This window comes from Saimiri boliviensis, chromosome 3 (genome assembly GCF_048565385.1).
Source record: "Saimiri boliviensis isolate mSaiBol1 chromosome 3, mSaiBol1.pri, whole genome shotgun sequence".
Taxonomy (NCBI): Eukaryota; Metazoa; Chordata; class Mammalia; order Primates; family Cebidae; genus Saimiri; species Saimiri boliviensis.
The window spans coordinates 167,461,900-167,489,728 of NC_133451.1; the positions used below are offsets into that span (position 1 = coordinate 167,461,900).

Sequence of the window (27,829 nt, forward strand, 5' to 3'; positions counted from 1 at the left end):
GGCTGCTGCATGCTCAGAGTCTGTTCCTTTTCGTGTAATACTGGGCTCACAGCCCCAGAGGCTTCTATCATTTCCCATTCCACCCCCATTTCTGTCTTCAGGTTCCCAGTGTATCTTCTTTCATCCTTGCCCAGAAAGAGGCCCTTTGGAGACTGGTTGTGTATATTCTTTGAGCGGAGAGAAATGTATACTCACTGAATTCTCTTTGAGCATTCGGGCTTCATTGTGGCTTAGCTCCGTTATGTACAAAATAAGGATTATGTTAATTGAATCTTCTTCTAGGTGTGTTACTTATGTTGACTTGACATAGAGGATACTTGGCTATTAGAAAAACAACCACAACTGCAGTTATGGAAGGAGAGAGAACAAAATAGTGGGAGATTGTGCTAGCAGTTCTTTTCTTATAGGTTGCCATACTCTGTGAAGGCACCAACTTTTCTTATAGGTTAGAAGGCACCAGGATATCTAAACCAAAGAACCAATATAATGAAGTACAGCAAAACAAAATCAGTGTGCTAAGGAATGATTCAACATTGAGATCCATGAGTCTATGAGGTTCTCTGTGTCTTTGGATATAATTAAAACAAGGAAATTACCTCAATTCAGTCTTCTTTTACCTAATATATCGTACGAAAATGAGTTGGATGATTTCTTAGTAACCTGGACAGTTTATAAGTAGCTCTCTCTGTAAAAATATTTTTTCTTAAAATAACAAAACTTCATCATCTTAAGGGAGAAAGCATTTTGTTTGGCCTGAGGCAAAACTTGGCACTTCAGACCAAAGCACTACCCTTTTCCCTCCCGGGGCCCAACAGTCCATCCCTGTCCCTGCAGCCTTCCACCTTGTGCCCACTAGGATAGGCAGCCGCTCTTCTCAATGGGGCAGCAGGTGATGGGAAAGGGCTAGCTAAAGGTCTTGTTAGTACTTTTCCTTAGTAACAGCTTCTTCTGCCAGTGGGATGATAGACTCTGACTAGATAAGGGATGAGAGATCAGGGCATAGGAAGAATGGGAGATTGTGTTAGCAGAATTCTTCTTACTTAGTACATTTCCGTATGACAGCTGGGTGGATTTCCAGGCTGACACATATAGTCTATCTCCTAGATAGATCTAAGTGGACCATTATAATGGGCTATGATTCCTAAATTCAGATGATGCTGTTTCACATAGAAACAGAGTTGGCATTATCTTGCTCTAACCATGAGCTTTCTGGTTTCCCAGGGTGTAGGATTTTCAGTGCTAAAACCAGGCTAGTCCTGGGCAAACAGGGATAGTTGGTCACATTTTTCATGGTTTTTGAAATAAGTTAGTGAGGTGTTCTTTCTCAAGGAACACACTGAACTGAAAACAACCAAAAGCGAGTGGGTAAAATGTCACCAAGGCCTATTAAGAAAAAAAATGAAATGTGATTTTTTTTTCCTGGTCACTACTGATGACAGTAGGGTCATTTTATTTTGGAGGTACAATGGTGTTTTGCAGAAGTGTGAAGTATATGCCTGCCTGGTGAAGTCTGTGCAGCATCATCAGAAATTACAGAAGTTTTCACAAACACCCGATTGTGAAAGATTGAACTCAAATTTGCTTACAGAAAAAAAAAAAAAACTGTATCAGCTGAAAAGGGTAAATAGTAAAGATACTAATTTTCTAAGTTAAAATAAACTTCTGCAGTTACCTTTAGAATTTGAAAATGTTAATCGTATTCAAATTTAGAAAATAAACATTTCTCATTATAGTAATGCTGTTGTCATCTTTTTGTGTTAATCTTTTAGACTGACTGACCTTTTGTCAAAATATTTTATGAGTTCTGAGCAAATTAAAATCTAGCAAGATCTCTGCCGGGACAACTATGGAATCCTCACCTGTACAAATAAGGCAGCATTTTTAAGTTTAGGGCAGGTTTATACTACTAGCTCCTTGCATATGTGCAGAGTGTTGACTAAGAGATGTAATTTACATTGATATGATTTCCTCTGACTTCTGCCTGATCCTTGATGGTTTTGTTTCACCCATTGACATAAATTTGGCTAAAATGAATGCTCCGTTAGTCATGGGTGAGTTAGCTGCATGTGTAATAGCACCTTTCTGCTGTGTTCTTATTATTTTTGAAATTGTGTAATGAGATAAGTTTTTGTTTTGTTTCGTTTTGTTTTGTTTTTAGAGTTAGATATCCTTTTTCTAAGGCTTTACATGTACATAATCCCTTTCTCCTACGGATCTCTGAATAAACCTTATGGTTTTATTCAAAGATGGATTACACTTGCCATCATCACATATGTCAGAAAGCATTCTTATTATATTTGGAAGTGAGCAAGCTGAATTAATTCAGTTCTGTGTGGACTGGCTGGATCTGCTTCTTAAATGTAAGAGTCTGTGACTATATTGAATTCTCATTTCACTTCATTCTCTGTACTCCTGCATTATCCCCCGAAATCGACAAGGATAGTAGGTATTTGCTTCATACCATACTTCAAATTGTGTAGCAACAAAAGCTGAAGGTGATGGACTGGTACAACTCAAATTCATCTACTCCACCCACCAGAATTTTCTTAACTAATTTGTTGTACTCTTCTTGAGGATAAGGACCACATTTTAAACCTTTTTGTGTTTCCCTGGGTTTCTAACACAGTGTCTCGCCCAATATTCCATGGAGACTTTTGCTGATGAAATTACTCTCAATGACATCATCTAATCATGGGAATTATCTTGATTGCTGTCAGATCCTTTGTAAATAGAGCTTGGTACACTTAAATTAATTGGTATGTAAGCTTAAAGTACTAGTTCAAATATAGGAAAAGACCTTTTTAGAGGAAGTATTTAATATTTTTCTTCCCAAATTTGCCTTTGGTGATAGATTACTGGGTCTGAGATTATACACTTGTCAGAAATGTTTCATTGGTAAAGGAAACTCCCAGCAACATTAAAAAAGAAATTGAGCTATCTTACATTTGTAAGACTTACTTTGATTTTCTTTAGCACATTTTTAAGATAAAAGCAATGATGATGATACATTACAAGAGAACAAGACAGTTACGTCAGAAACCTGCTCTCCCAACTCTGAAAATTTTATTGTTTTCATACTTGACTTCCGTTCTGAATGTTATTTGAAACTCAACATTTTCGCCTTAGACGCTATATTTATCTGTCAGCCTAAGTGTGTGTATATATGTTTTAATATTTTCTGTATATTTTTATAACATTTACTTTCCTTGTATTCCTTTCTCTTTCCTTTATGCTTCCTTCTATTTTCATTACAATTTGCACTGATTTTTTGAAGTTTGCCTCATACTTTTTTAAGATGGTGAGCATAACTTTTCTTATAACAAAATTTCCCTGTTCATATGATTCTTCTTCTAAGATTTTTTTTTTTAAGTCTAAACACTTAGTCATTATGCAGGGAATGAAGTAATTTCCCATTAGATAATTTAAGCAATAACATTCTTTCACTTAACCAGCATTCCTTTTCTTTCAAGGATTACAAAGGACATTGTTGCAATGCACAGTGTATTGTTCTCAGAATTCTTATCAGCAAATATATTTTTGGCTCCCTTTGTAACTGTCTTTATATGTGTAAGAAAAATGTTGCTGTCTAAAAGAACACTCGTTACCATTTTTAGAGCTGCGATTCTTAGGCTGTGTTGTGTATTACCATTTTTAATAGTCAGCCCCTGACTTTGAATTTTTTATTTGAAGTGAGCTAGAAGTATTCTGTATCAGTAGGATAGGGCTATTAGAATATAGTGTGATGACTGGAAAGATGTAGGCTATAGGATGACTTTTATCCCAAACTAACCAAAACCCCAACTGAAAGGGCCTAAAACGATCAGGATTTGTATTAAGTCACATAATGAGAATTTCAGAGGAAGGGCCATCATGGTTGGTTAATAGCTTAACAGGGTCATTAGTGGTCCTGGTTTTTCTTATGTCTGCTGCCATCCTCAGCCAGCTCCTCGCATACTCAGCACTTGGCTGCAGCAGCTTCAGCAGCCTCTCCTCACACAGTCTGCATCAACAGGCGGAAGAGGCCTTTTCCAGAATCTCCCATAGACTTACCTTCTCAGCAACCACAGTTGGGTCACATGCTCTAAGCTAAACCCATCGCTGCAAGGAAAACGGAATTGCTGATACTGGGTTAGCCTATCAGTCCCCAAATGTGTCTGCAAATTAGAATCCCTGGGGGATATTTTAAAACTGCCAAAGCCCAGGCCATAACTCAGACCATGAAACCACAATCTCTGGGGCTGGGCTGGAGAGGGTCCTCCTCCAGCGTGCTTAACCAGGCAGAAGGTAACACCCAGATAGAATCAGGCTCTGCCAGCAGTGATATAGACCAGGGAAGAGGCTCAGGTAGGAAGCAGAGTCACCCCAGACACAGGCCTGGGATTACAAGTGCCTTATTTTTGTTCTGCCCTCTGACTGTATAACTGTCAGGTTCACAACTACGCCAAAGGTCACGCCCAGGGTAAGGTTCTAATGCATGCTGAGGTTTGAGGGAGTGGGTGGATGAGTAGAAAGAACACTCAGAGGATAGCAGGCAGGTAAAAGATGATTTTCTTTAGCAGCAGCTCTCATCAACAGCTTTCTCACGCTATCCGCCCTGTCTCATCTGCCTAGTCCAGCAGCCCCCATACAGAGCTGCACAGCCGACTCTCCCCTGCCTTCAGTCAGCAGCTTCACTCTTTTTCTCTTTAGACACAAGCAGGCTGCGCTGTGTCCTGCTCCCTTATGTCCCTCTGCAAAGACGGACAGCTGTGACTCTCTCTCTCTTTCTCTAGTCACCCACCATGTCAAGCCATGTTAAGCCAAGCCTGCACAGAGTCAACAGGGCAATTACATCTTTTACAGACAGCAGTGGCTTAGAGCCAAGTCATGGCCTTCCCATGTGATGGCTACGTGGCTGTAATAGCAAGTGGAGTTGTACACCTGTGCTCCAGACTCACTGAGTCATTCTGCATGTTTACCTCAGCCTATCCTTAACCAAAGCACAACCATTGCCTTACAGTGACCTTGGTCATGTTTTTAAACAAATGTTTCTTCATGGTAAAGTGAGAATAACCATAGCAAATTGGCAGCATTGCTTAATAGCGAAATGGGGACAAAAGTCTCCAAATTTCCTAGCACTTAGCCAGCAGAAGGTGGGCAGTTTGTGAATGTAGGCAGCAGTGCAGGGGTGGTAGAGTATAAATAATAGTAGTAGTAGAAAGAGTAGGAGTTGTTACTGCTGCTGTTTTTGTCATTGTTGTTATTATTACAATCCTTACGGTAGAGGTTAGTGAACTAAATCAGAAATTCTGGTTGCACATTAGAGGCACCTTGGGAGATTTTAAAAAACTAGTGCCTGGCCCTGCCCAAACTAGTTAAATCAGGCTGTCTGAGGGTGGGCCCTAGGCATCAAAACATCCCTAGGTGGTTTAAGTGTGCACACAGGGTTGAAGTCCACTGGACTAGAAGTTAGGAGAATATTAGGGAAATGTTTAGTTTCATCAGTTTTGTCTCACGATTCCAAATGGACTAGTTCAAGTCACCCCTGCTGCTCCAGGAAAACAAAGCTTTTTAGCTAGTTTGGATGATTCTTTGCATGCTTTATGCCAGAAAAGCTCTTTTATCACCTCTATGCAAGTGATAGGATTTTCTGGCTGCCCAGCCATTTCATTTACATGCACTATTCTGGGGACCTCAGAGTGATAAATTAAAAGGGACCAGGTGCCTCCTTGTTTCTATTTAAAGTCTGTATGCAGCACTTTAATATAAAAATTATATCCTATTTACTGTGCTTATTTTTAGTTTTCTATGTGTTGCTTGTGCAATTCATTTTCCTAATTTACAGAAGTGTGTTTTTCATTAGCTACAATGCAAAACCAATTATGGATGTGTTATATAGAAACCTGTTTTAAATATTCTCCTAGCTTCCTAAGAGTTACAATTTTTAGGTGCATTGTTTACTAGGCCATGGGTCTGTTTTGTCATATGTTGAAAGATCACACTGGCTATAAAAATAAGATGGTGAATAAAAAGCCACAAAAGCTATAAACATCTGTAAAAGAAGTTTTCTAAGCGAGGCTGCTTGTTAGAGGGAAACTCTATGCATTTTGATTGTATGCAGCTGGTGGCACATGTACTTTCAGAAAGGGGGCCATTAAGAGTAACTGTTAGATATATGGCATGCCATACTGTGGGCTGTAGCTCTGTTCCCCCAGCTGTGTGTAATAGAAATCCACGGGGCCACATTTGCAAACCCTCCTCTAAATTTCACCTGTGATTCTGTTTCAAATTTGGTTTATAGAAGTGGGTAGTCATCTTTTGGTCTCAAAGCCCATCATACTAAGGGAAGACTACTAATCTTACCTGATTCCTAGGAAAGTAGAGACTCTGAAAATGCAGCATGGGTTTCACAGCCTCTGCCATGTTGAGAACCACACATCAAGGCTCATCGCTCTCTGATCAGTGGTCAGGGCCACCACAGGTCCCTGTCTGTTGCTCTCTTTTATTCTTGGAGGATCTGTTGTGGGCATTTCCACATGAAGTATAACTTTGGCCCAGTTATATACATACCCTGTCATATAAGAGTACAAGAAGCTCCTTACTCCAGACACATGTGAACAGCTTGGCCATGCCAGTGTTGAGGAGAGAAGGGCCAGGTTTTGTGAATCTGCTGCTCACCAGTCTGAGTTTTTGTGACTCACAGCAGGGCCAGTCCCTGGAGCACTAGGTTGCCTGAAAGCAGGCATACAAGGCACAGTTTCTGACTTCTGAGGTGGTTTAATGTTTACACTATTTATCTTCCTGATATCAAAAATAGTTTCCCTAGATAAAGACAGGACCCCTGATGCAGAAGGATAATGGTGATATTTTAAGTTTTAGAATAGCGTGAAAACAGTTTTTAAAAAAACAAATTTAACTTTTTAGAAGAAAAATGTGAAATCTACAAAAACAGAGAATAGGATAATGAATCCCCAAGTATCCTCAGCCAAGTTCAAGAAATATTCTTTTTCCATTTATAACCTCCTCACTACCCCAGCCATAAAACTTGAATTTTTATATGTAAAATTAAAATTATATGTAATTCAAGTTATAAGTGTAATTATGATGATAGGTATCCTTATATAAGGTCTATTGTAGAATTTGTTCATCTCGATGATGATAAAATTGAATTATGGGCATCCTATGATCAAAGGCATTTTTGTTCTAGACTAGTGCTGTTCAAAAGTGTGGCTCGCAAACCAGTGGCAACCCACAAACTCTTTATTTCTGGTCTGTGATAAAGAAAGAAATCATGAGGAAGTGTTTAGGAGTCTCATAGCATTTTGGCATTGCTGTGACACTCAAGTACATGATAATTTTTCCAGTAATTTATTTTTATATTTTTTATCAAAGTATTACTCTGCAATAGACTGGGAAGAAAAATCTTTCATTATAGGTGGTTTGAGAAAGACCGTCTATAGTGTTTCTATGGTTTTGCCCCCAGGGGACATTTGCCAATGTCTGGAGATATTTTGGGTTGTCACAACTGGGGTGGAGGATGGATTGGGGAAGGGTGTACTGCTGACATCTAGTGGGTGCACAGGACAGTCCTTGCAGCAAAGAATTATCTGGCCCTTTTGCTGAGATCCAGAAACCTTGCTCTGGACCACAGTGGGGAGTTTAAGTGCTCTGTGCCTTGTCTAAGGAAAGTCTGGCAAATAGTTTCTTGCTAGAGTACAGGCTGGAAAGTCAACAACTGACTGTCTGTGATTTTCCTCACACTTGAGGTTCCATCTTACACAGTGGACATTAGTAAGACATTTTGCAGAAAATGAAGTTTGAGGGTTAAATGAACCTGCCCCACATCTTTTAAAAAATATAACACAGGCTTTTTTGTTTACAGGTTGTCAATTTCATCCATGCCACAGTTTGTAATATGTCTGAAAGATCAGCCACTGCTATAGCAGCTGAGAAAATGGGAAACTAGGAATTTATAAAATTTAGTTTATCTAGAAATTTCATATTTAAGACGTTCACACCAAATCTATGCCTCATGGAGTTTTTAAATGAAACGCTATTTTGTTTTCAGCTGAACCTTTGTTTTTAACATTTTTGTTAAGGCAAAAAAAAAATCATAATATAAAATTAAAGGCATCAAAACGTTCCACTTTTGCAGAAAGGTCTGAGTGTATATTGATGACGTGGTGTTCCCAAGGCCTCTCCTTAGTGAGAGTGCCTTATGAATTTTCAAGATTTACTTCTAAGTTTAAAATAGGAAATAATCATGTGGTGAAATATATCATGTTTGTGAGTTTTAATAAACATAAATGGCTGTAAAGTAATCTAGAAAAGTAACCAAACAATATTAATTTGACACAAAAGATATGCATACCCTTTATGTCAGGCGTCCCCAAACTTTTTACACAGGGGGCCAGTTCACTGTCCCTCAGACCATTGGAGGGCCGCCACATACTGTGCTCCTCTCACTGACCACCAATGAAAGAGGCGCCCCTTCCTGAAGTGCAGCGGGGGGGCCAGATAAATGGCCTCAGGGGGCCGCATGCGGCCCGCGGGCCGTAGTTTGGGGACGCCTGCTTTATGTCCTAAAATATCTTTCTGTATGTGTGTGTATAAGAGAGAGAGAGAGAGAGAGAAAGAGAGAGAGAGAGAGAGACAGAGACAGAGAGAGACAGAGACCATCTACCACATCTGATTCCTCTTTAGTAAGGTTCTCTAAATTTTATTTGAAATCCAGGTTGCTCACAGTGTGCACTGTGGCTTTGCTACAGCTTCGAGCGAGACACAGAGAAGAGGCATATTCATCCAGTGTATTCATAGACGGTATAACCACAGAGGAGCTAGTGTTTCACTCAAAAGTTAAACCTTCTCCTAAGTAAACCTGTGGTTATGTATGTTCAGAAGACCACAGGCTCTGACAGTCCTCACCATGCTCACCAGTCTCCCTGTTTTCTTTTCTTTGCTTATAAGTTTCCCTTTCTCAATTTCAGTAGTCAGGCTGTCATGAAAGAGAACATATTAAGCATCATTCTGTGATTTTGTGACACCTTTACTTTGGCCTCTGACTATAAGAGAAGGAACTCCCTGGTTTTATTTTCCATTTTGTTTGATTGTGGTCTAATGTAAACCATAGACACGAAATACAGGAAATCTTTGTATTATGTACCTACTGTGTGTGGATCATCCACTCGGGATCCATCCTGGGATAGATCCATCCAGGGATCCAAGCTTGACCCGTCCTTATCATTAGTAGTCTGTGTGATGGGGTCATACCTTTAACCTTTTGGTCAGAAATTCTTAGCTCAACTAAAAAACGCTTCTAATCAATTTCTATTTCTAAGGACTTCACATTCAGAGTTCTCCAAAGATTATCTAAATTTTAACTTTGTTTCTGTATAACCCTCTCTGATGATGTTGAGATTTATTAATTCAGTTTATCTTATCGAAAAATTTAACATTTGAAGATACTGTTCTTATAGGTGGGCATTAACTACAAAAAATATGACTTTTTATTAGCTAGATTACAAGGTGCAGGGCATAGAGCTGTATAAATCCTACCTTTTGAATGAATTCTGCCAAGTATTGTTTGATTAAAGCTAGACTGATGAGACTCCTGATTAATTCTGCCTCTAATACATTACACAGTTTAACTGACAAATAGATTGCCTCCATTTAGTAATGATTCCCAAGTTATGACAAAGGACAAGCTATTTGTCAGTTAAACTGTGTAATCATTCAGAAACAGAATTAATCAAGGGCCTAATCATTCTTTCTCTGCTTAAATTCAGCTAATGAGTTAAAGTGTATAATTTATACCACCTATTCTACTCAGGAAGGCTCTAGAGGCAATGAAGAATTTTTTTTTTTTTTTCATGACTTTCAGAGAAAGGGGCAGGAACAAAAGTCAGTGCCTCTCCAATCTCATCCCCTGTACCACTCAGCCTCTTCTTCCTGTCTAACTGTTGACCATGTGCAGATTGGTACTTCTTTGACAGGGTTTATTAGGGGTAATGAAAAGAAATTAGTGAGGGAGGGGATATGTGAGGGTCTACTCTTTGAGGAAGAAAATGCATTTATTTTCTCCTGTTTCAGTTTATTTGGTTCCCTTAACTTTAGAGGTGAGTGACTTACGACCTCTTGGCTCTGCCTCTAGTATAAGAGCCATTTACTGGAGCAGGGATTCTCTAAAACTTGCTCTGATGAGATTCACTATAAATTGGAATCCTTTTCAATGGTAGGCATTAGAAGTTCCTCCAAGGAGCACTGTAGACAGTCTGACTTGTATCTGCTAGGAATTATATCTCTTCTTGTGATATTTTCAGGAATAATGTAGGCTCCGTGTAAGATCTGGGATGAAGAAGAGAGGCATTTGAAGGGAAAACACAGCTGCCTGTTAATATACTTAGTTAAGACAGAGAGACTTTCTTACCAGACTGACGTAGAAATGTGATCGTGGGGCCTTCATGGGCTTTTCTTAGGGCAAAACCCCAAGGACTCCCTGGCTTTACATTGTTCTAGGTAGAGAAGAGCCAGCAGATTGAAAACTACTTAATCGAATGAGTTTCTCTTTAAGCTTCTTGAATTAGAAGAACCTTTCTAACTGTGTAAATTTTATCCCTTACTTTTCTGCCAACATGCACGTATAAATACACGGTGGCTGTACATGTAGTATATTGTGAAGGAGAAAATAAGGAAAGTTAATATAATTTCAACGACATTTGTAAGTACGTTAAATTAATCAGCAATAGCATCTGTAAACATAGAGAAGTATCAATTTGTGAGTGGTTAATGTGTGTGTGTGTGCAAGCGTGTATAACACATTGTTTATTCAGCTAAGCCAATGATTCATACATGTTTCCATTTTTAAACCTCTTGTGATAGTTATAAAGCCCTCATCCCCCACCAGAATCTCAGTACACTAGCAGATAACCATTCTTTTAAGCATCTGTAGGGGCAGTGTCTAAGATACTCACCTAGACAGTGTCTCCTAAGATGAAATTTTGGAAGGAATAAAGGGGTTGTTCTTAATCTGTGGTGCTTAGGCCTTGATTTTCATTGTCTTTTCTTCCCTGATACCTCCTCTTGCTCTTAGGGTGACATTTTAATAGTTGGCCCTGTCTTAGAATGTTCTCTGCAAAACCCTCACCTGGGATTGGCAGCTGCCATGGTGCTGTGCCCCTCATGTCTTCAAAACTTCTGGTCTTACAAATAAAGTGTACGGATTAAGCTTTTTTTTTCTTCTCATATACTTCATAATAATGTATTTATATGTTTTCTTAAATAAAAGTTTAAGTAGAATATTTGGATATAATAAAAATCTTAATAAGAAATCCCAGCAACTTTAAATAAATTCTGATCTAAATATTTAAAATTACCTTTTCATTTTCAAGTTTTTTAAAAAGTGTGGAATATTTGAAGAAATAATAGTTGCCAAAGATAATGCAATATTTGAAAAGAGATTATATGTATTCAGACTAGAGGGGAAAGCACATTATATTTTTTGGACTGCAAAGAAAATCAGTATTTTTTCCTGATGACTGTGAAGACTCATAAACATTTTTTTTTTACATCTTTAAAATTATTCACATAGTTACTTTCATTTCTGGCAACATGGTAGACACTTCATATCCGGGGGGAAAAAAAGGCCCTATACGGAGCTCTTATTAATGCTGGATAAAGCAAAGCAAACAGCAAACGTCTAAACTTATAAAAAAAAAAGTAATGGTAACCCTCAGGATTCAATGGGCAAAAATGGAACCGAAAGTGAGTGATAAGTTCAAGTTAAGGATACAGCACCTGCAGGGTGTTTGCCAGAGTTGGTGATCTCAAGACTTGGTTTTTCATGGTGTCAGGGAAAACGTGACCCACTATATGTTCAGATTATAGGGCAAGATGGAATCCCATACCACTGAAATGCTCAGACTCTAGAAAGGCTATGCTCAAAGTACAATTGAGGACTAGACATAATCTACCTTTGGTAAAGGCTGGTGCTTGAGACGTTTAACTGTTTTGGAGTAATTGCTGTCTAGGGAAAGCTTTCTTCTTAGAGTTTATAACCTCAATCCTTCCCTCAAATGTGGAGTTCAGATGTACAATATCTGCCTCACCAGAAAACCCTAAGGCAATAAATCAACTTAAAACAGCCTTTGATTGATAGCATCCCAGAGTGCCTGGCAGAAGCAAACACAAATTCTGTCTGGAGGGACTTACCCTCAACCTAGGGGTCACAGGATTTTAACAGATAAAGACCACCAAACGTGTGCTCATGGTTTCAAATCCCAGAGACGCCCAAGGAAACAAAAGCCACAAGCAGGAGACAGGAGAAACCACAGAAAGGAGAACCAGACTTCCAAAAATCTTAAGATAATGCTTTATTGGATAAAATAAATTACCTAAATGCCTAGAATTATTTTTAAATAGGCATAATAACAAGAGTTGCTTATGAGACAAAAAATGAGATTGTATCAAAACATAAATGGAATTGGGGGAAATAAGCACATAAAACTTCTAGAAGTTAAAAATATGATAACAGAACTGAAAAGCCCTAGGGTCCCATTAAACAGCAAGCTGAAAAAGAATTGATCAACTGATTTTTAAAATCAATTGATTTTGAGAAATTAGAGTACAACACAAAGAGATGGAAGTGGTAAAGAGAGAGTAAGAGATACAAAGAGTAAAACGAGTCTATTATATATCTCATTGGGTTTGTAGACTTTTGTTCAACAACAAATTAGAAAAGTAGTCATTTTTATTCAAAACCAATTTGCCACCAACAGATGCTTGGAAAATCAGATACATAAAAAAGCTTGAAAACTTACGAAATTGTTAACATGTGTAAAGCTAAATGACATTGATTATATAAAATAATAATGATTCCATATTAGGCATTGCAATGGACTGAATATTTGTGTTCTCCCCAAATTCATATGTTGAAATCCTAACCATCAGTGTGATGGTATTGGAGGTGGGACCTTTGGGAGCTGATAAGGTCATGAGGGTATAGCTGTCATAAATGGGATTAGTGCCCTTATAAGGAGCTGAAGAGGCCAGAGTATTTTCCTTCCACCATGTGAGGACAGGGAATTTGCAACCCAGAAAAGGGCCCTAACGTGAACCTGACTATGCTGACACCCTGATCTTAAACTTCCAGCCTCCAGAATGGTGAGAAATAAATGTCTGTTGTTTATAGCCACCCAGTCTATGGTGTTTTGTTATGGCAGCTCAAACTAAGACCAGCATTAAAAATCAAGATATAAATAAAATACTGCTACACACTAGTGTGTAAGAGGATCATTCTACAGTACATGTATTATTCAGTAAGAGAGAAAACGTATGGATAAACTTTAGTTTTAAATATACAAAATGAAATATTTTAAGGATAACCATTAGAAGGATAGAAATAGAGATAATAACTTTTAAAGTAATACCAGGGGAAAGGATCGATCTAAAACGTATAAGAAAATATATTGGAAAAACTTGAAAAACAAATAGGATAATAGTAGTGCATAAAATAAATATTGGAAATACATTTAAGTATGTCAGTAATCACAAATTTGTAAAGAGGCAAAACTTACCATCTTAGAAAAAAAGTAATCTTTGGATCACAAAAAGTTTGGGTTAAAAAAAATCTAGTCATATGCTGTTTATAAAAGTCACTTCCCATACATAAGGATATAGGCTGTTTGAAAGCAAAAAGATGGATGTAGCAGGCCAATACTAATTTTAAAAAGCTTTTATAGCTGTATTGTAGTCACATTAGTTTCAAGATAAAAAAGAATTATTACAGATAGAGATGGTCCTGTCAAGATGATAAAAGGTTCTATTTTCTAATAACATAGTTTTAAATTTATATATACTTACATACCTAATGAAAATCTTAAAACATCTAAAATAAAGTGATCAAATCACAAGAATACACTGATTATTGGAATATAAAATGGTTTATTAACTTGGTGTATTAACTTTGCAGAGCTGTTTGTTCATTTGTAGAAAAGTTGAAGATGCAGTCCCACTTCTAGGCACACATCCCCCAGAGAGCTGCTTTCATCTACATTCAAGTGTACCAGATTTTTCAGAGCAACATTATTTATTTATAAGAGTGAACAACTAGGAATAATTTATATCCATCATTGGAGAATGTATATAAATAAACTATGGTATACAGCTATTGAATGTAATATGGCACAACATTGAAAATTAGTAAATATGAGCTACATGTGTTCACAAAAATGAAACTAAGGACTAAAAGCCTGTGAAGCTAATGTTGAACAATGATAAAGTACATCCCAACAGAACACAGAAAAACTAGATACACTACGATACTATTTGCATACTTTAAAATGGCAAAATTATACTCTATCCTAAGGTTCCGTCTATACATATGTAGTAACAATATAGAGAAAGGCAAGAGAATGGTACCTGAGAGAGCCATCATTCCTGAGGAGATGAGAGGGTGCTGCAGGTGGTGGGGAAGAAGGCAATTGAGAGCTGCACCTGTATTGAGAAGGTTGGATTTCTTAGGTTAGTTGGTGGACACATGTACGTCTGTCTGGTTATTTACATACTGTTTTTTTTTTTAATCTGAAAAAAAAAGTTATAGTTTTTTTGATACTAGGGAGAAAATATAAATTCAAGTTGTTAACAAGAAATATGCATATGCTACCTCAATTCAAAAGTGTGGTCTTTTTTTTTTTTCTTTTTGAGAGGAAGTTTCACTCTTGTCACCCAGGCTGGAGTGCAATGGAGCGATCTCGGATCACTGCAACCTCCACCTCCTGGGTTCAAACTATTCTCCTGCCTCAGTCTCCCGAGTAGCTGGGATTACAGGTGCCTACCACCATACACAGCTAATTTTTGTATTTTTAGTCAAGACAGGGTTTCACCATATTGGCCACATGGGTCCCAAACTCCTGACCTCAGGTGATCCATTTGCCTCAGCTTCCCAAAGTGCTAGGATTACAGGCGTGAGCCACCATGCCTAGCCCAAAAATGTTTATAGCAATATTTTGAAAATATATTTGATAAAAATCTCACTGCAAGTTTACTTAAATTCAAACAAAACTTTTTAATGATGCACTAAGTAGTAACTTGCAAGCTGTTGGGATGGAATAATATTAATCAATTTATTTCACAATCCAGGCTAAAAAGATGTTGATATGACTGAGTTCCTGGTATCAACGATGGCTAGGGAATTTTAAATTTTTTCCTCTTTCTTTTGAGATACTTCTTTGCCTGAAGTTTACTTTATTGTTTTATATTAAAAATGCCTCATTAAAAATGTAATTTAGATTTTATAAAAGAACATCCTCCTGGAAAAAAGATGAGGTAATAGAAATGAAAATGTATTAATTGTCCAGGCATAGCGGCTCATGCCTGTAATCCCAGCACTTTGGGAGGCCAAAGCAGGTGGATCACTTAAGGTCAGGAGTTTGGACCAGCCTGGTCAACATGGTGAAACCTCATGCCTACTAAAGATACAAAAAAACAAAAAAAATAGCTGGGCATGGCCGCAGACACCTGGAATCCTAGCTACTCGGGAGGCTGAGGCAGGAGAATCACTTGAACCAGGGAGGCAGAGGTTGCAGTGAGCCGAGTTTGTGCCATTTCACTCCAGCCTGGATGACAGAGGGAGACTCCATCTCAGAGGGAAAAAAAGGAAAATACATAAATCATAGTTGATTCTTTTTTTTTTTTTTGAGACGGAGTTTCACTCATTACTCAGGCTGGAGTGCAATGGCGTGATCTCAGCTCACCGCATCCTTCGCCTCCTGGGTTCAGGCAATTCTTCTGCCTCAGCCTCCTGAGTAGCTGGGATTACAGGCACACGCCACCATGCCCAGCTAATTTTTTGTATTTTTAGTAGAGACAGGGTTTCACTATGTAGACCAGGATGGTCTCAATCTCTTGACCTCGTGATCCACCCGCCTTGACCTCCCAAAGTGCTGGGATTACAGGCATGAGCCACTGCACCCAGCCGATTCATTTTTAAAGTTACCCCTCAAAATGTAGGAAATTTAGTTCTAAAGTTTTTATTTCTAGGAATTTCTCTTAAACAGTAAATAATTTGTACCATCTAGATCAAGGGTTCTCGAAGTTTCTTCATTCATGATGCCCTGAGGATCTCAGTAGACTTTTATGGTACCCGTAGACCAAAAGAAATGATCTAAGAATTTAAGCAGTTACATCACAGCAACCACCCAGCGTCCAGCATTGTAAAGACAGGACATCACTGGAAGAAACGTAGCACAATCCAATGTTGAAACAGTGAACTGCCTTAAGTTAGTCATTTTCAGTGTCTAACAGATGTGGATTATTCCTGTTTCCCCTGAAAATGCAAAATAGCTCATAGCACCTGTATTAGTCTGTTATCACACCACTATGAAGAAATACCCGAGATTGGGTAATTTATAGAGGAAAGAGGTTTAATTGACACTCACAGTTCTGCATGGCTGGGGAGGCCTCAGGAAACTTACAGTCATGGTGGAAGGGGAAGCTAACTTCACGTGGCAGCCGGAGAGGGAAGTGCAGAGCAAAGTGGGAAAAGCCCCTTATAAAACCATCAGATCTGTGAGAACTCACTATCATAAGAACAGCATGGGAGTAACCACCCCCATGACTCAGTTACCTCCCACTGGGTCCTTCCCATGACATATGGGGATTATGAGAACTACAATTCAAGATGAAATTTGGGTGGGACACAGCCAAATCGTATCAGCATACCTGTGAATTTGCTGCCATATTAGGTAGACCCAATAACACACTTCGGAATACAGAGGGCTCTGCATTCATTCATTCACTGGCATTTTTGGTGGTCTCTTTTCATTGACTGCAGGAGAAGCCATACAAGTGCTCAGAGTGCAGCAAGGCCTTCAGCCAGAAGCGAGGCCTGGATGAGCACAAGAGGACGCACACTGGAGAAAAGCCTTTTCAGTGTGATGTGAGTTTGGATTCTTTTTTTTTTTTATCCTCCCATAGTGTCTTTCAATAATAGGAAGTAGGGTTGTGTATTTGTGTATGTGTGTGTGTATGTGTGTTGTAGTGCCGGTATGTGCCTATGCCTGTTAATGTCTCGTGCTATTTATAGCTTTTTCTTTCATAATACATGTAACCACATTGTAATCATTTTATTTATCTTGGTTTGCTGGCAGCAAATAAATTCTGATTCCTTTTAGACATGCTTGTATCCTGCTTTAATACCATTGAGTTGTTCTTCCAAGGTGAAAATGCATGATGATTTAAGGCAGCTCTTTACTGGTTAATGATAGTTAAACCAGAGATTCGACTGGTCATACATATTATTTACTTAGTTAAAGCTAAACATGTACAAAATTTCAAAATGCATATAAACTCCTTTGTCTTAAATAATGCTATTACTTAGTGTCTAGGTTTTCTGCTTATGACATTTGAATTGAAATGGAAATATTTGACATAGCATGCATTATTTCTGAAAGGAATAAATACTATTGTTGTAAGTAAAATTAATCTGAACATTGATCAATTTAGAGGAAATAAAGCCAGTTTCTCAACCAACAGTGCCACTGTTCTTTTGTGCAGGACTGGCAGTTGATAGAGAATGGACACAGATGTTAGGGAATCAATGCAAGAAAAAACATTAAAGCTCTACTTTGTCATATGGCACAGGGCAGAATCCTGTTTAAACATTGAGGGAAATTCCAGAACTTAGTTCCATCAGCCTGTCCCAGTGGATAAAGCATAGGGTAAGCAATCCATATGAAGGGAAATTCACAAACACAAGATGTTTTCCTTGTCCTTTCAGGAAACTTCAGTGGTAAGGTTAAGGCAACAATGTACTCCCAGCGGGCATACTCATAAAAATACCTTTATTAACTGTACTTTTTAAAGAAAAGAAACAGTTGCAGAGAAAGAAACACACACATATAAAGGTCTGTACTGAATGGAACTACAGCCCTAGTTCAGTGATTTCAGTTAGTTTAATTAATTGCTGCTTTTATTGGAAGCATTTTCATAAAGTCAAAACCCGTTTCGATGGTTTAATTGCACTGCCACACAGATAACTGATATGGCCCCAAAATTAAATACTCACTGCATATGGATGTCTTTCTACCATCACATTTAATCCATCTTTTTGTCTATGCTGAATGCTTTTGTTGAATATTTCCTTAGGTAAATTAAACCGTCATGTTACGTTTTTAAAACTATAATGTTACAAGATGACTTTTTTCTATGTGCTTCTGTCCCATTTATTTCTATAATGTGTTTAAAACTCCAAAGTCTTCATTTGCAGCCCATACTGATCTGTTGAGTAGAAATCCATATTTCTAAGTGCCTCCTAAACATTCCTGAAATGCAGCCTGCTCAGTAGAGAACTGTCTGTCTTTACTCCAAAATCTTGTCCTCTTAAACATTGTGGATAGAAGTCACCCTTTCCCACCCCACTTCATTCTGTCTCCCTCTTAAAGACCTCTCAGATTCATTGATTCCTCTTAGTTTTCATTTCTACTTGTAACACATAGCTCAAACCTTCACTGTTTCATATTACATCCAGTCTCTAGTATGTGTGTTCTTCACCCTGTCACCCTACCAAGGTGATGCATTTTTTAAAATTAAGGTGAAATTTATACAATATAAAATTAACCATTTTAATATGAACAGTTTGGTGACATTTAGTATACTGAATGTGTTTTACAAGCAACACCTCTGTAACTCAAAAATATTTTCATCGCCACAAAATAAAACTCCATACCCAATAAACATTTACTCCTCATTCCCCTTATCCCTTAGCAGCTACCAATCTGCTTTCACTTCTATAGACTTGCCTATTCTAGATACTTCATATAAGTGAAATACACAATATGTGACCTTTCATGACTGGCTTCTTTCATTGAGCATAATGTTTTTAAGCTTTATCCACACTGTCTCATGTATCAGTAGGTCATTCTTTTTTATGGCTAGATGATATTCCATTATATTTTTATATCACAATTTGTGTATCCATTTATCTGTTGATGGACACTTCTTTCTGCCTTATAACTACTGTGAACAGTGCTGTGGTGAACATGGGCATGTAAGTATTTGAGTACTTTTTAAAAATTATTTTGAATTATTTGGGATATATACCTAGGATGGAATTGCAGAGGCATATGTGATTTGTTTAACTTTGTGGGGAACTGACATACTGTTTTCCACAGGAGTGACACCATTTTATATTTCCACCAGCAATGCACGAGGATTCCAATTTGTCCCCATTCTTGCCACACTTATTTTGTATTTAATTATCCATCTTGGTGGATGTGAAGTATCTGACCATGGTTTTGATTTACATTCTCCAAAGGACTAATGATGTTGAGCATCTTTCCATATGTTTCCTGATCATTTCTATATCTTCTCTGAGGAAATGTTTCTTCAAGTCCTTTGCCCATTTAAAAATAGTGTTGTCTTTTTGTTGTTGAGTTACAAGAGGTTTTAAATTTTGGATGTTAGGCTGTTATCAGATATATGATATGCAAATTTTTCCCATTCTGTAGGTTTCCTTTTCACTTTTTTGATAATATCTTGGGATGCATAGGCCTTTTAATGTCGATGAAGTTCCCTTTATGCATTTTTTTTCTTTTCTATTTGATCATGCTTTTGGTGTTATGTCTAAGTATCCATTGCCAAATCCAAGGTCATGAAGATTTGCCGTTCTGGTTTTTTTTGTTGTTGTCGTTTGTTTTTTGTTTTGTTTTTGTTTTGAGAGTCTTATAGTTTTAGCTCATATTTAGGTCTTTGATACATTTTGATTTAATTTTTATGTATGGGATAAGGAAAGGGTCCATTCTCTGCATTTTTTTTTCAGTCTTTCAGTATTGAATATGGTAGGTTTTTCATAAATGCCCTTTTATTTTAATCAAGAGAGGATGTTGGAGTTTTTCAAACTCCTTTTTGGTGTCAATTGAGATGATTATGGTTCTTTTCCCCTTTGTTGTGTTAGTATGATATATTAACTTGATTACACATTGGTCATGGTTTAGAATCCTTTTAAGATGCTCTGAGATTCAGTTAGTATTTTGCTTTTTTGTTTGTTTCAGGATTTTTGTATCTAGATTTATAAGAGATTTTGGTCTGTGGTTTTCTTTTTTCATAACATCTTTGTTTGACTTTGGTATTAAGATAATGCTACACTTACAGAATGAGTTGGGAAATGATTCCTCCTCTTCTGTCTCTTTGAAAGACTTAGAGAATAATTGATTATTATTTATTAGAGAATAGTTGATTAGTTTTTCAGTGTTTGGTAGAATTTATCAGTGAAGCCACCTGATCCTGGTCTTTTCCTTGTTGGGATGTTTTTCATTTGATTTAGCCTCTTAATTGGTCTTTTAATTTTTTGAATTTTTTTCCTGAGTCAGTTTTGGTAATTGCTGTGTGTTTCTAGAAATTCGTCCATTTCATCATGGTTACTCAGTTTGTTGGCAAATTGAGTAACCATGATGAAATGGACAAAGATAGATAGATAGATAGATAGATAGATACATTGATACATTGATACATAGACATAGATAATCAGTTTCTTACACTTTTGCACAAATGACACATCAGTCATCAATACTACTTTAAACCTCTTAGGTACAGTCATTGCAGGCTGTGCAGATGGCCTAGCATACCTATAGTGATGACTGAAATCTTTCTTTCTCCTGCCCAGCTCTCTCTTTTGAACCCTAGGCAGATATTTTCAACTGCCTATAGGACATCTCTCCTGTACTCCAAACTGAAATCATGATCTCCCAGCTTTCTTAATCTCTCAACATGATCCTTTCAATTACTCATGTCTCTGAGGACTGTACCATCCCCAAATAACCCAAACCACATGTATGAGCCTCATGTTGGACACCTCTTTTTCCCTAAGCCATGAATGATAGCCACTGTCCTAGTTAAGGTCCTATTGTGGGAAAGACAAAGAGATCCACAGATTGCATATATTCTCTCTGATCTCTACTAAAACTTGGGAATATATAGGTGTTATCTGCATGTATATGAAGCAGTCAAGGTTCACTGAGGTTGAGTGACATGCCTACAGTTCACAGAAAGTCAAGATTCTAGAGTTCAAGGTTGCAGTGAGCCAAGATTGTGCCACTGAACTTCAGCTTGAGTGAGAGAGTAAGACTCTGTATCAAAAAAGAAAAAAAGATCCTAGGGTCCAAACCCAGGTCTTTCTAAGCAGTTTACCATGCACCTTTCACTCAGACTCAGTAATTCCTGCCTTTGCTTCTATCTGTTTTTCAAACATACCACCATCTCTAAATTCTAATTGTCACCTTCATTTCTCTAATTCTCTCACACCCTACATCCAGTCCAGTAGCAAATTCAATTGGTTCTACATTAAAGTAAGTTCAGGGTCTGAACACTTCTCATATCTCCATAGGTTCATCTCAGTCTCCTGGAATGTTGCTATACCTTCTTAGCTGCTCCCTCTCCTTCTGTCTTTGCTCTAACAGTCTCTCCTAAACTTGCCATGCAGAGTAATCTTTGTAGAACCCAAGTCAGATTATGTATTTGTGAAATGCATACAGTATTCATTTGCTCAAACCTTCCAATGACTGTGCATCTCATTTAGAGTGGAAAACAGTTTTATCATGATCTAAAAGAACCCATATAACCTGCAGCCTTCACCCTCCCACTCTGCTCTCTTTGACTTCATCAGCACCCTCTACCTGATTCTGGCAACAGGGCCTTCTTACTGTTCTTTGGATACATTGGTCTGACCCAACATCTACATCTTGGCCTTTGCTATGCTGTTGCCTCTGCCTAGAACACCTTTCTCTTCAGGTGTCTTCATGGCCTGCTCATGTGCGTCTTTCATATCTCTGATCAAATTACCTTCTCTCTTATCTCCATTCCTTCCGTAGCTCTTATTTTATATTATTTGTCTTCATGGCACTTATGTCCACCAAAAATCTGTTTGTTTATTTATTATAACCTCCATGACAAGAAGATTTTGTCTTTATTATTTATTGTTGCATCCTCAAGCCTAGAATGGTTGCATATAAGAAGCATTCAATATTTTGAATGGATCAATAAATAAATTAATAACTACTGCTTTTGTTCATGTTCAAATCATTTCTGGCCTGGAGTGGACCAACAGTACTGGCCTCCCTGGCTCCAGTTTCATACTCTCCTGCTTGTTAACTGAATTATACTTTAGTTTCAATCTCTATTTAGAATCCTTTGATAAATTCCCACCACTTACACAATATACTTCCACTTTCTTGTTATGACTACCATGATGTCCAGGATTTATTTCCAGCTTACAACTCTAATTTGTTTTCAATTTATTTCTCTAATGACATTTAATCTTCAGATTTTGTGAACTCATTTTACCTCCCCAACTGAGCCATGTTTTGTTTCTTTGTTTGTTTGTTTGTTTAAGACGGAGTCTTGTACTGTCACCCAGGCTAGAGTGCAGCGGCGCAATCTCCACTCACCGCAACCTCTGCCTCCCAGGTTCAGGCAATTCTCCTACCTCAGCCTCCTGAGTAGTTGGGATTACAGGTGCCCTCCACCACGCCCAGCTAATTTTTTGTATTTTTAGTAAGGACAGCGTTTCACGATGTAGGCCAGGGTGATCTTCAACTCCTGACCATGTGATCTGCCTACCTCAGTCTCCCAAAGTGCTGGGATTACGAGTGTGAGCCACCGTGCTTGGCCCTGAGCCATGTTCTTCACACTCAAATTACCCCTGCCTATCTTCTTCCCTTTCCCTGTCATCATTCCCCACTTTCGGACATGATAAACCACAATTCATCCTTCCAGATCCAGGCCTTTTGCCACTTTTTCCTTAAAGCCTGCCTTCTTCTCTCCAAGCCATGGACTGCAGTCTCTTCTGTGCCTCTCTTTGCACTATGCTTATGACTTTACAAATGTTTCTACTTAGACTCCACAAGGGAAAGACGGTGTGTTCTTTGTCATGTTGTTCCCAGCAGAAGTGGTAGGCACGTTGTATGTGATAAATATTTGTTAATTGAAGGTATTTGTATAGAATTTCCCAAGGTGCTTTCTTTTAAATATCTTATTTCACTTTATTTAAAAATAAAATCATTTTACCTCTATCCTAGAGTAAGAATTAATATTTTCCTAATACACTCCTAAGTTGGAATAGGCTGAAGGTTTAGATAACAATCACAGGTGGAAAGAAAAGGAAGCATCCCTGTTGTACTATTTGAACTCTTTTTTGCTGTCCTCCGTTTTTAAAATGAATGTTCTTGCATTTATCTGATTTATACAGAGCATCATTTGGAGTCTTTTACTGACTGCGTTCAAGTTCATGAAAACAGCTTTTAACGTCTGAGTAGTCAGTTTTACAACTGTGACATCGGATACTCTCTCCTGATATTTAACCCTGTACTCCAGCTCTCATTCAGCAAGCTGCTGGATTGTTCCATCTCATCTCCAATGTGGAGCTTCTAGGACTTCCTTAATTCAGAGCCATTATCAGTGATTTCAGGATCTTGCTCAGCTTCCTTTCTGTTTTGTCCAGCTTGCCCTTGCTCTCATTTTCCCCTAGTGACTGTGTAAATGGACTTGCACTTCGTATCCCTCCCACCACAGTGGCAAGCTGAACTATCTGAGAACCTGTCTCTATTTTCACAGTGATTTTTAATTTTTTTTTTTTTAGTGATATTAGTCAAGCAAATGGAAAAAGTAGGGTGAGGTCACATATCTCTGTTTGAAATAAGGTATTTTAGCAATAGTTGGCATTTGGGAGGGAGGATAGACTCTGAACCCAGACTGTCTGGGTTTAAATTCTAGAAACACTACCTAGTTCTTTGAACCTGGGAAACCTCATTAACCTTTTATGTTTTCATTTTCTTCTGTAAAATGGGTTTAATAGTAGTACTTGTATCTACTTAAAAAGATGGTTGTAAGGATTAAGCAAGTTAATATTTAGAAATTGCTGAGCATCACCATCCTGGCACATGGTGAAGCTGTAGGATAGTTAACCCTAGGCCTGGTGATGGACACTGGGATGAAATAGTAGACAAGATGCCATGTTGCGTGCCCTCATAGAACTCACATTCTTGTGGAGTATAACTTTAAACAAATACATAAGACCAGGCATAGTAGCTCATGCCTGTAATCCCAGCACTTCGAGAGGCCAAGGCAGGAGATCGCTTAAACCCAGGAATTCAAGACCAATCTGGGCAACATAGCAAGACTCCATGTTTACAAAAAAATTAAGAAAGAAAAATTAGCTGGGCGTGGCAGCACACTCTTGTAATCTTAGCTACTCAAAAGGCTGAGGTGGGAGGATTGCTTGAGCCTAGGAAGTCAAGGTTGCAGTAAGGTATGATCAGACCACTGCACTCCAGACTGAGTGACAGAAGACACTGTCTCTCTAAAGAAAAACAGCACTTTGGGAGGCCAAGGTGGGTGGATCACAAGGTCAAGAGATCGAGACCATCCTGGTCAACATGGTGAAACCCCGTCTCTACTAAAAATACAAAAAATCAGCTGGGCGTGGTGGCACATGCCTGTAATCCCAGCTACTCAGGAGGCTGAGGCAGGAGAATTGCCTGAACCCAGGAGGCAGAGGTTGCGGTGAGCCGAGATCGCGCCATTGCACTCCAGCCTGGGTAACAAGAGCGAAACTCCATCCCCCCCCCCAAAAAGAACAAATATATAAATAAACATCTAATTATAATTCATGATAAAGACTGGGAAAGAGAAGGAAATAAAAGCCATGAGACTATGAATGAATAGTTTCGGAAGAATTCTCTGTGAAAGTGACTCTAAGTAACCTAAAAGATTCGAAGAATCAGCCCTGGGGAAAAGTGCATTTCAGGGGAGGAACAGTATGATTCGAGGCTGAGAATGGGCATCGAGGAAAGAGAAGGCTAGTGGAGCTGGAGCACAGTGAGAGAAAGAGAGGGGTGCAGAGTGAAGTCAAAAAGAGAATTGGAGGCTTTGGAGCCACATGAAGAAATGCATTGTGAATCTAATTTCAGTAAGAAGCCATTGAAGAATTTGGTATCCATTATTTATGTTGACATTGGATTTGGAGAAGTAGTGAGAGAAATAGAACAAAAGGAATAAATGTTAAATCTTCTTTATGATTATGAATTCTAGTATATACTTACAGAAACAATTTAGCATTTCATTTCACTTTAAAATACTCTCCATAGATACTTTCTTCAATTTCTCCAGGATTATTCTACAGTCTTTGGGGGAACTTATATTGTCCATAGAGTTTTAATCAATCAGTGAATCTATCCCCCATTGTTTCTTTAATTCAAGAAATATTTCTGGAGTGGCTATGCTTGCCCTCATGTTCCTTAGTTTAACAAAGAGACAGACATAAAAAAAAAACAAAAACAAAAACAAAAAAACACCAATCATTAATGACACTTGAGGAAAGTGTTGTGAAGGAAAAGTAAAGCCTGCAATGAGAGCATTTAAAAGACACCATCACCTGGCAGATGTTTCATTTGGGCTTCCTAAGGGTGAGTAAGAGTAAGTTGGGTAAAGAGAAGTGAGAGAGTTCTGAGGCAGGAAGCCCAGTGGTATCTTCAAGAACCTTCAGGAGAGCTGTTTAGTTTGGCTAGAGTTCAGTGATTACCCTACAAGCAGTGAAAAACCACGGAATAATTTTAGGTAACACTGTAATATTTATGTTTTCAAAAACTCATTTCAACTGTTACGTGAAACATGGACTGGAGAAGATGAGGAATGCAGAGAAATTCAGACAGTATTTAGCAGTGCGTTCCTTTTGGCCTTTGTGATGTGTCCTGCACATTTCAAGGCATTACTTGCATGCTTGCTCCTATGCAAAATGCAAGTAATATTTCCTATTTGTTGAGACAGTGAGATGTCCCCCACAATTCCAAACATTTCCTGCAGAAAGGGGAAATTGTGTACCACCTCTATCTGAGGATGATTGAGGATGACTATTGCAATTACCTAGGCTTTAGTTTTCAGAGTGAGGACGTGTACATCCCAGCAGGCATACGTGACATCCATTGAAATATGGGAAGAAAACATTACCACTTGGATTCCCATTTATTTTGTTTTCTTTTTCAACTTTTATTTTAGATTCAGAGAGTACATATGCAGGTTTGTTACATGGATATATTGCATGATGCTAAGGTTTGGGGTACAAATGATCCCATCAGCCAGGTACTGAGCATAGTAGCCAGTAGTTTTTCAACCCTTGTCCCCTACCCTCCTTCCCTGCTCTACTAGTCCCCAGTCTCTATTGTTACCAACTTTATGTCAATGTTTAGTTTCCACTTATAAGTGAGAATATGCAGTATTTGGTTTTCTTTTCCTGCATTAATTCACTTAGGATAGTGGCCTTCAGCTGTACCAATGTTACTACAAAGGACATGATTTCACTCTTTTTGTTAGCTACATAGTATTCCTTAATATATATGCACGACATTTTCTTTATCCAGTCCACTGTTCATGGCACCTGGGGTGATTCCATGTCTTTGCTACCGTGAATAGTGCTGCAATGAACATACAACTGCATATGTCTTTCTTGTAGAATGATTTGTATTCTTTTGCATATACACTCAATAATGAATGGGATTACTAGGTCGAATGGTAGTTCTGTTTTAAGTTCTTTTAGAAATCTCCAGACTGTTTTCTGCAGTGGCTGAACTAATTTACATTCCCTCCAGAAGTGTATAAGCATTCCCTTTTCTCTGCAGCTTCACCAGCATCTATTGTTTTTTTGACTTCTTCACAATAGCCCTTCTGACTAGTGTGAGATGATACCTCATTGTGGTTTTGATTTGTATTTCTCTGATGTTCAGTGATGATGAGCATTTTTTCATGTTTGTGTCCACTTGTATGTCTTTTTTTGAAAAGTGCCTGTTAATGTATCTTGTATATTTTTAATGGGGTTGTTTTTTGCTTGTTCAGTTGTTTAATTTCCTTACAAATTCTGGATATTAGAACTGTTGGATACACAGTTTATGAATATTTTCTCTCATTCTGTCAAGTGTTTATTTTGTTGATTGTTTTGCTGTGCAGAAGCTCTTTAGCTGTATTTGGTTTCACTTGTGAATTTTTGGTTTCATTGCAATTGCTTCAGAGAATTTAGTTGTAAATTATTTCCCAAGACCTCTGTCCAGAATGGCATTTCCTAGGTTTTCTTCTAGGATTTTTATAGTTTAAGCTCTTACTTACATTTAAATCTTTAATTCATCTTAAAATTAATTTTTGTATATGTTGAAAGGCAGAGATCTAGTTTCATTTGTCTGCATATGGCTAGCCAATTATCCCAGTACTGTTTATTGCAGTCATTCCCCAAACTTTTTACACAGGCGCCAGTTCACTGTCCCTCAGACTGTTGGAGGGCCGCCACATACTGTGCTCCTCTCACTGACCACCAATGAAAGAGATGCCCCTTCCTGAAGTGTGGCGGGGCGGGGGGGGGGGGCGGATAAATGACCTCAGGGGGCCACATGCAGCCTGCGGGCTGTAATTTGGGGGATGCCTGGTTTATTGGATAGGGAGTCCTTTCTCTGTTGCTTATTTTTGTTAACCTTGTCAAAGATTAGATAGCTGTAGGTGTGTGACTTTATTTTTGGGTTCTCTATTCTGTTGCATTGGTCTTTGTGTTTGACTTTGTACTAGTATCCTGCCGTTTTGGTTACTGTAGCCTTATAGTATAGTTTGAAATTGGGTAATGTGATGCCTTCAGCTTTGTTCTTTTTGCTTAGGATTGCTTTGGCTATTTGGGCTTCTGTTTTGTTGTTGTTGTTGTTGTTGTTGTTGTTCTATATAAATTTTAGAATAGTTTTTCCTAGTTCTCTGAAAAATGATATTGGTTGTTTGATATTTGATAGTAATAACATTGAATCTGTAGATTGCTTTGAGCAGTATGGCTGTTTTA

At 38.1% G+C, this 27,829-nt stretch overlaps 1 protein-coding gene across 4 annotated transcripts in view; it reads left to right on the plus strand.

Moving 5' to 3' along the window:
- The window catches only part of PRDM5 (PR/SET domain 5), a 215,679-nt gene that overhangs the window by 179,618 nt on the left and 8,232 nt on the right, over window positions 1-27,829 (plus strand). For 2 of the 4 annotated variants that reach the window (XM_074396951.1, XM_003936222.4), the window contains one exon: window positions 16,808-16,912. The exons of the other annotated variants lie outside the window; for them this stretch is intronic. In XM_074396951.1, the coding sequence (XP_074253052.1) occupies window positions 16,808-16,912 (105 nt within the window). The remainder of the gene's footprint in view (window positions 1-16,807; window positions 16,913-27,829) is intronic. 4 annotated transcript variants of the gene reach the window in all.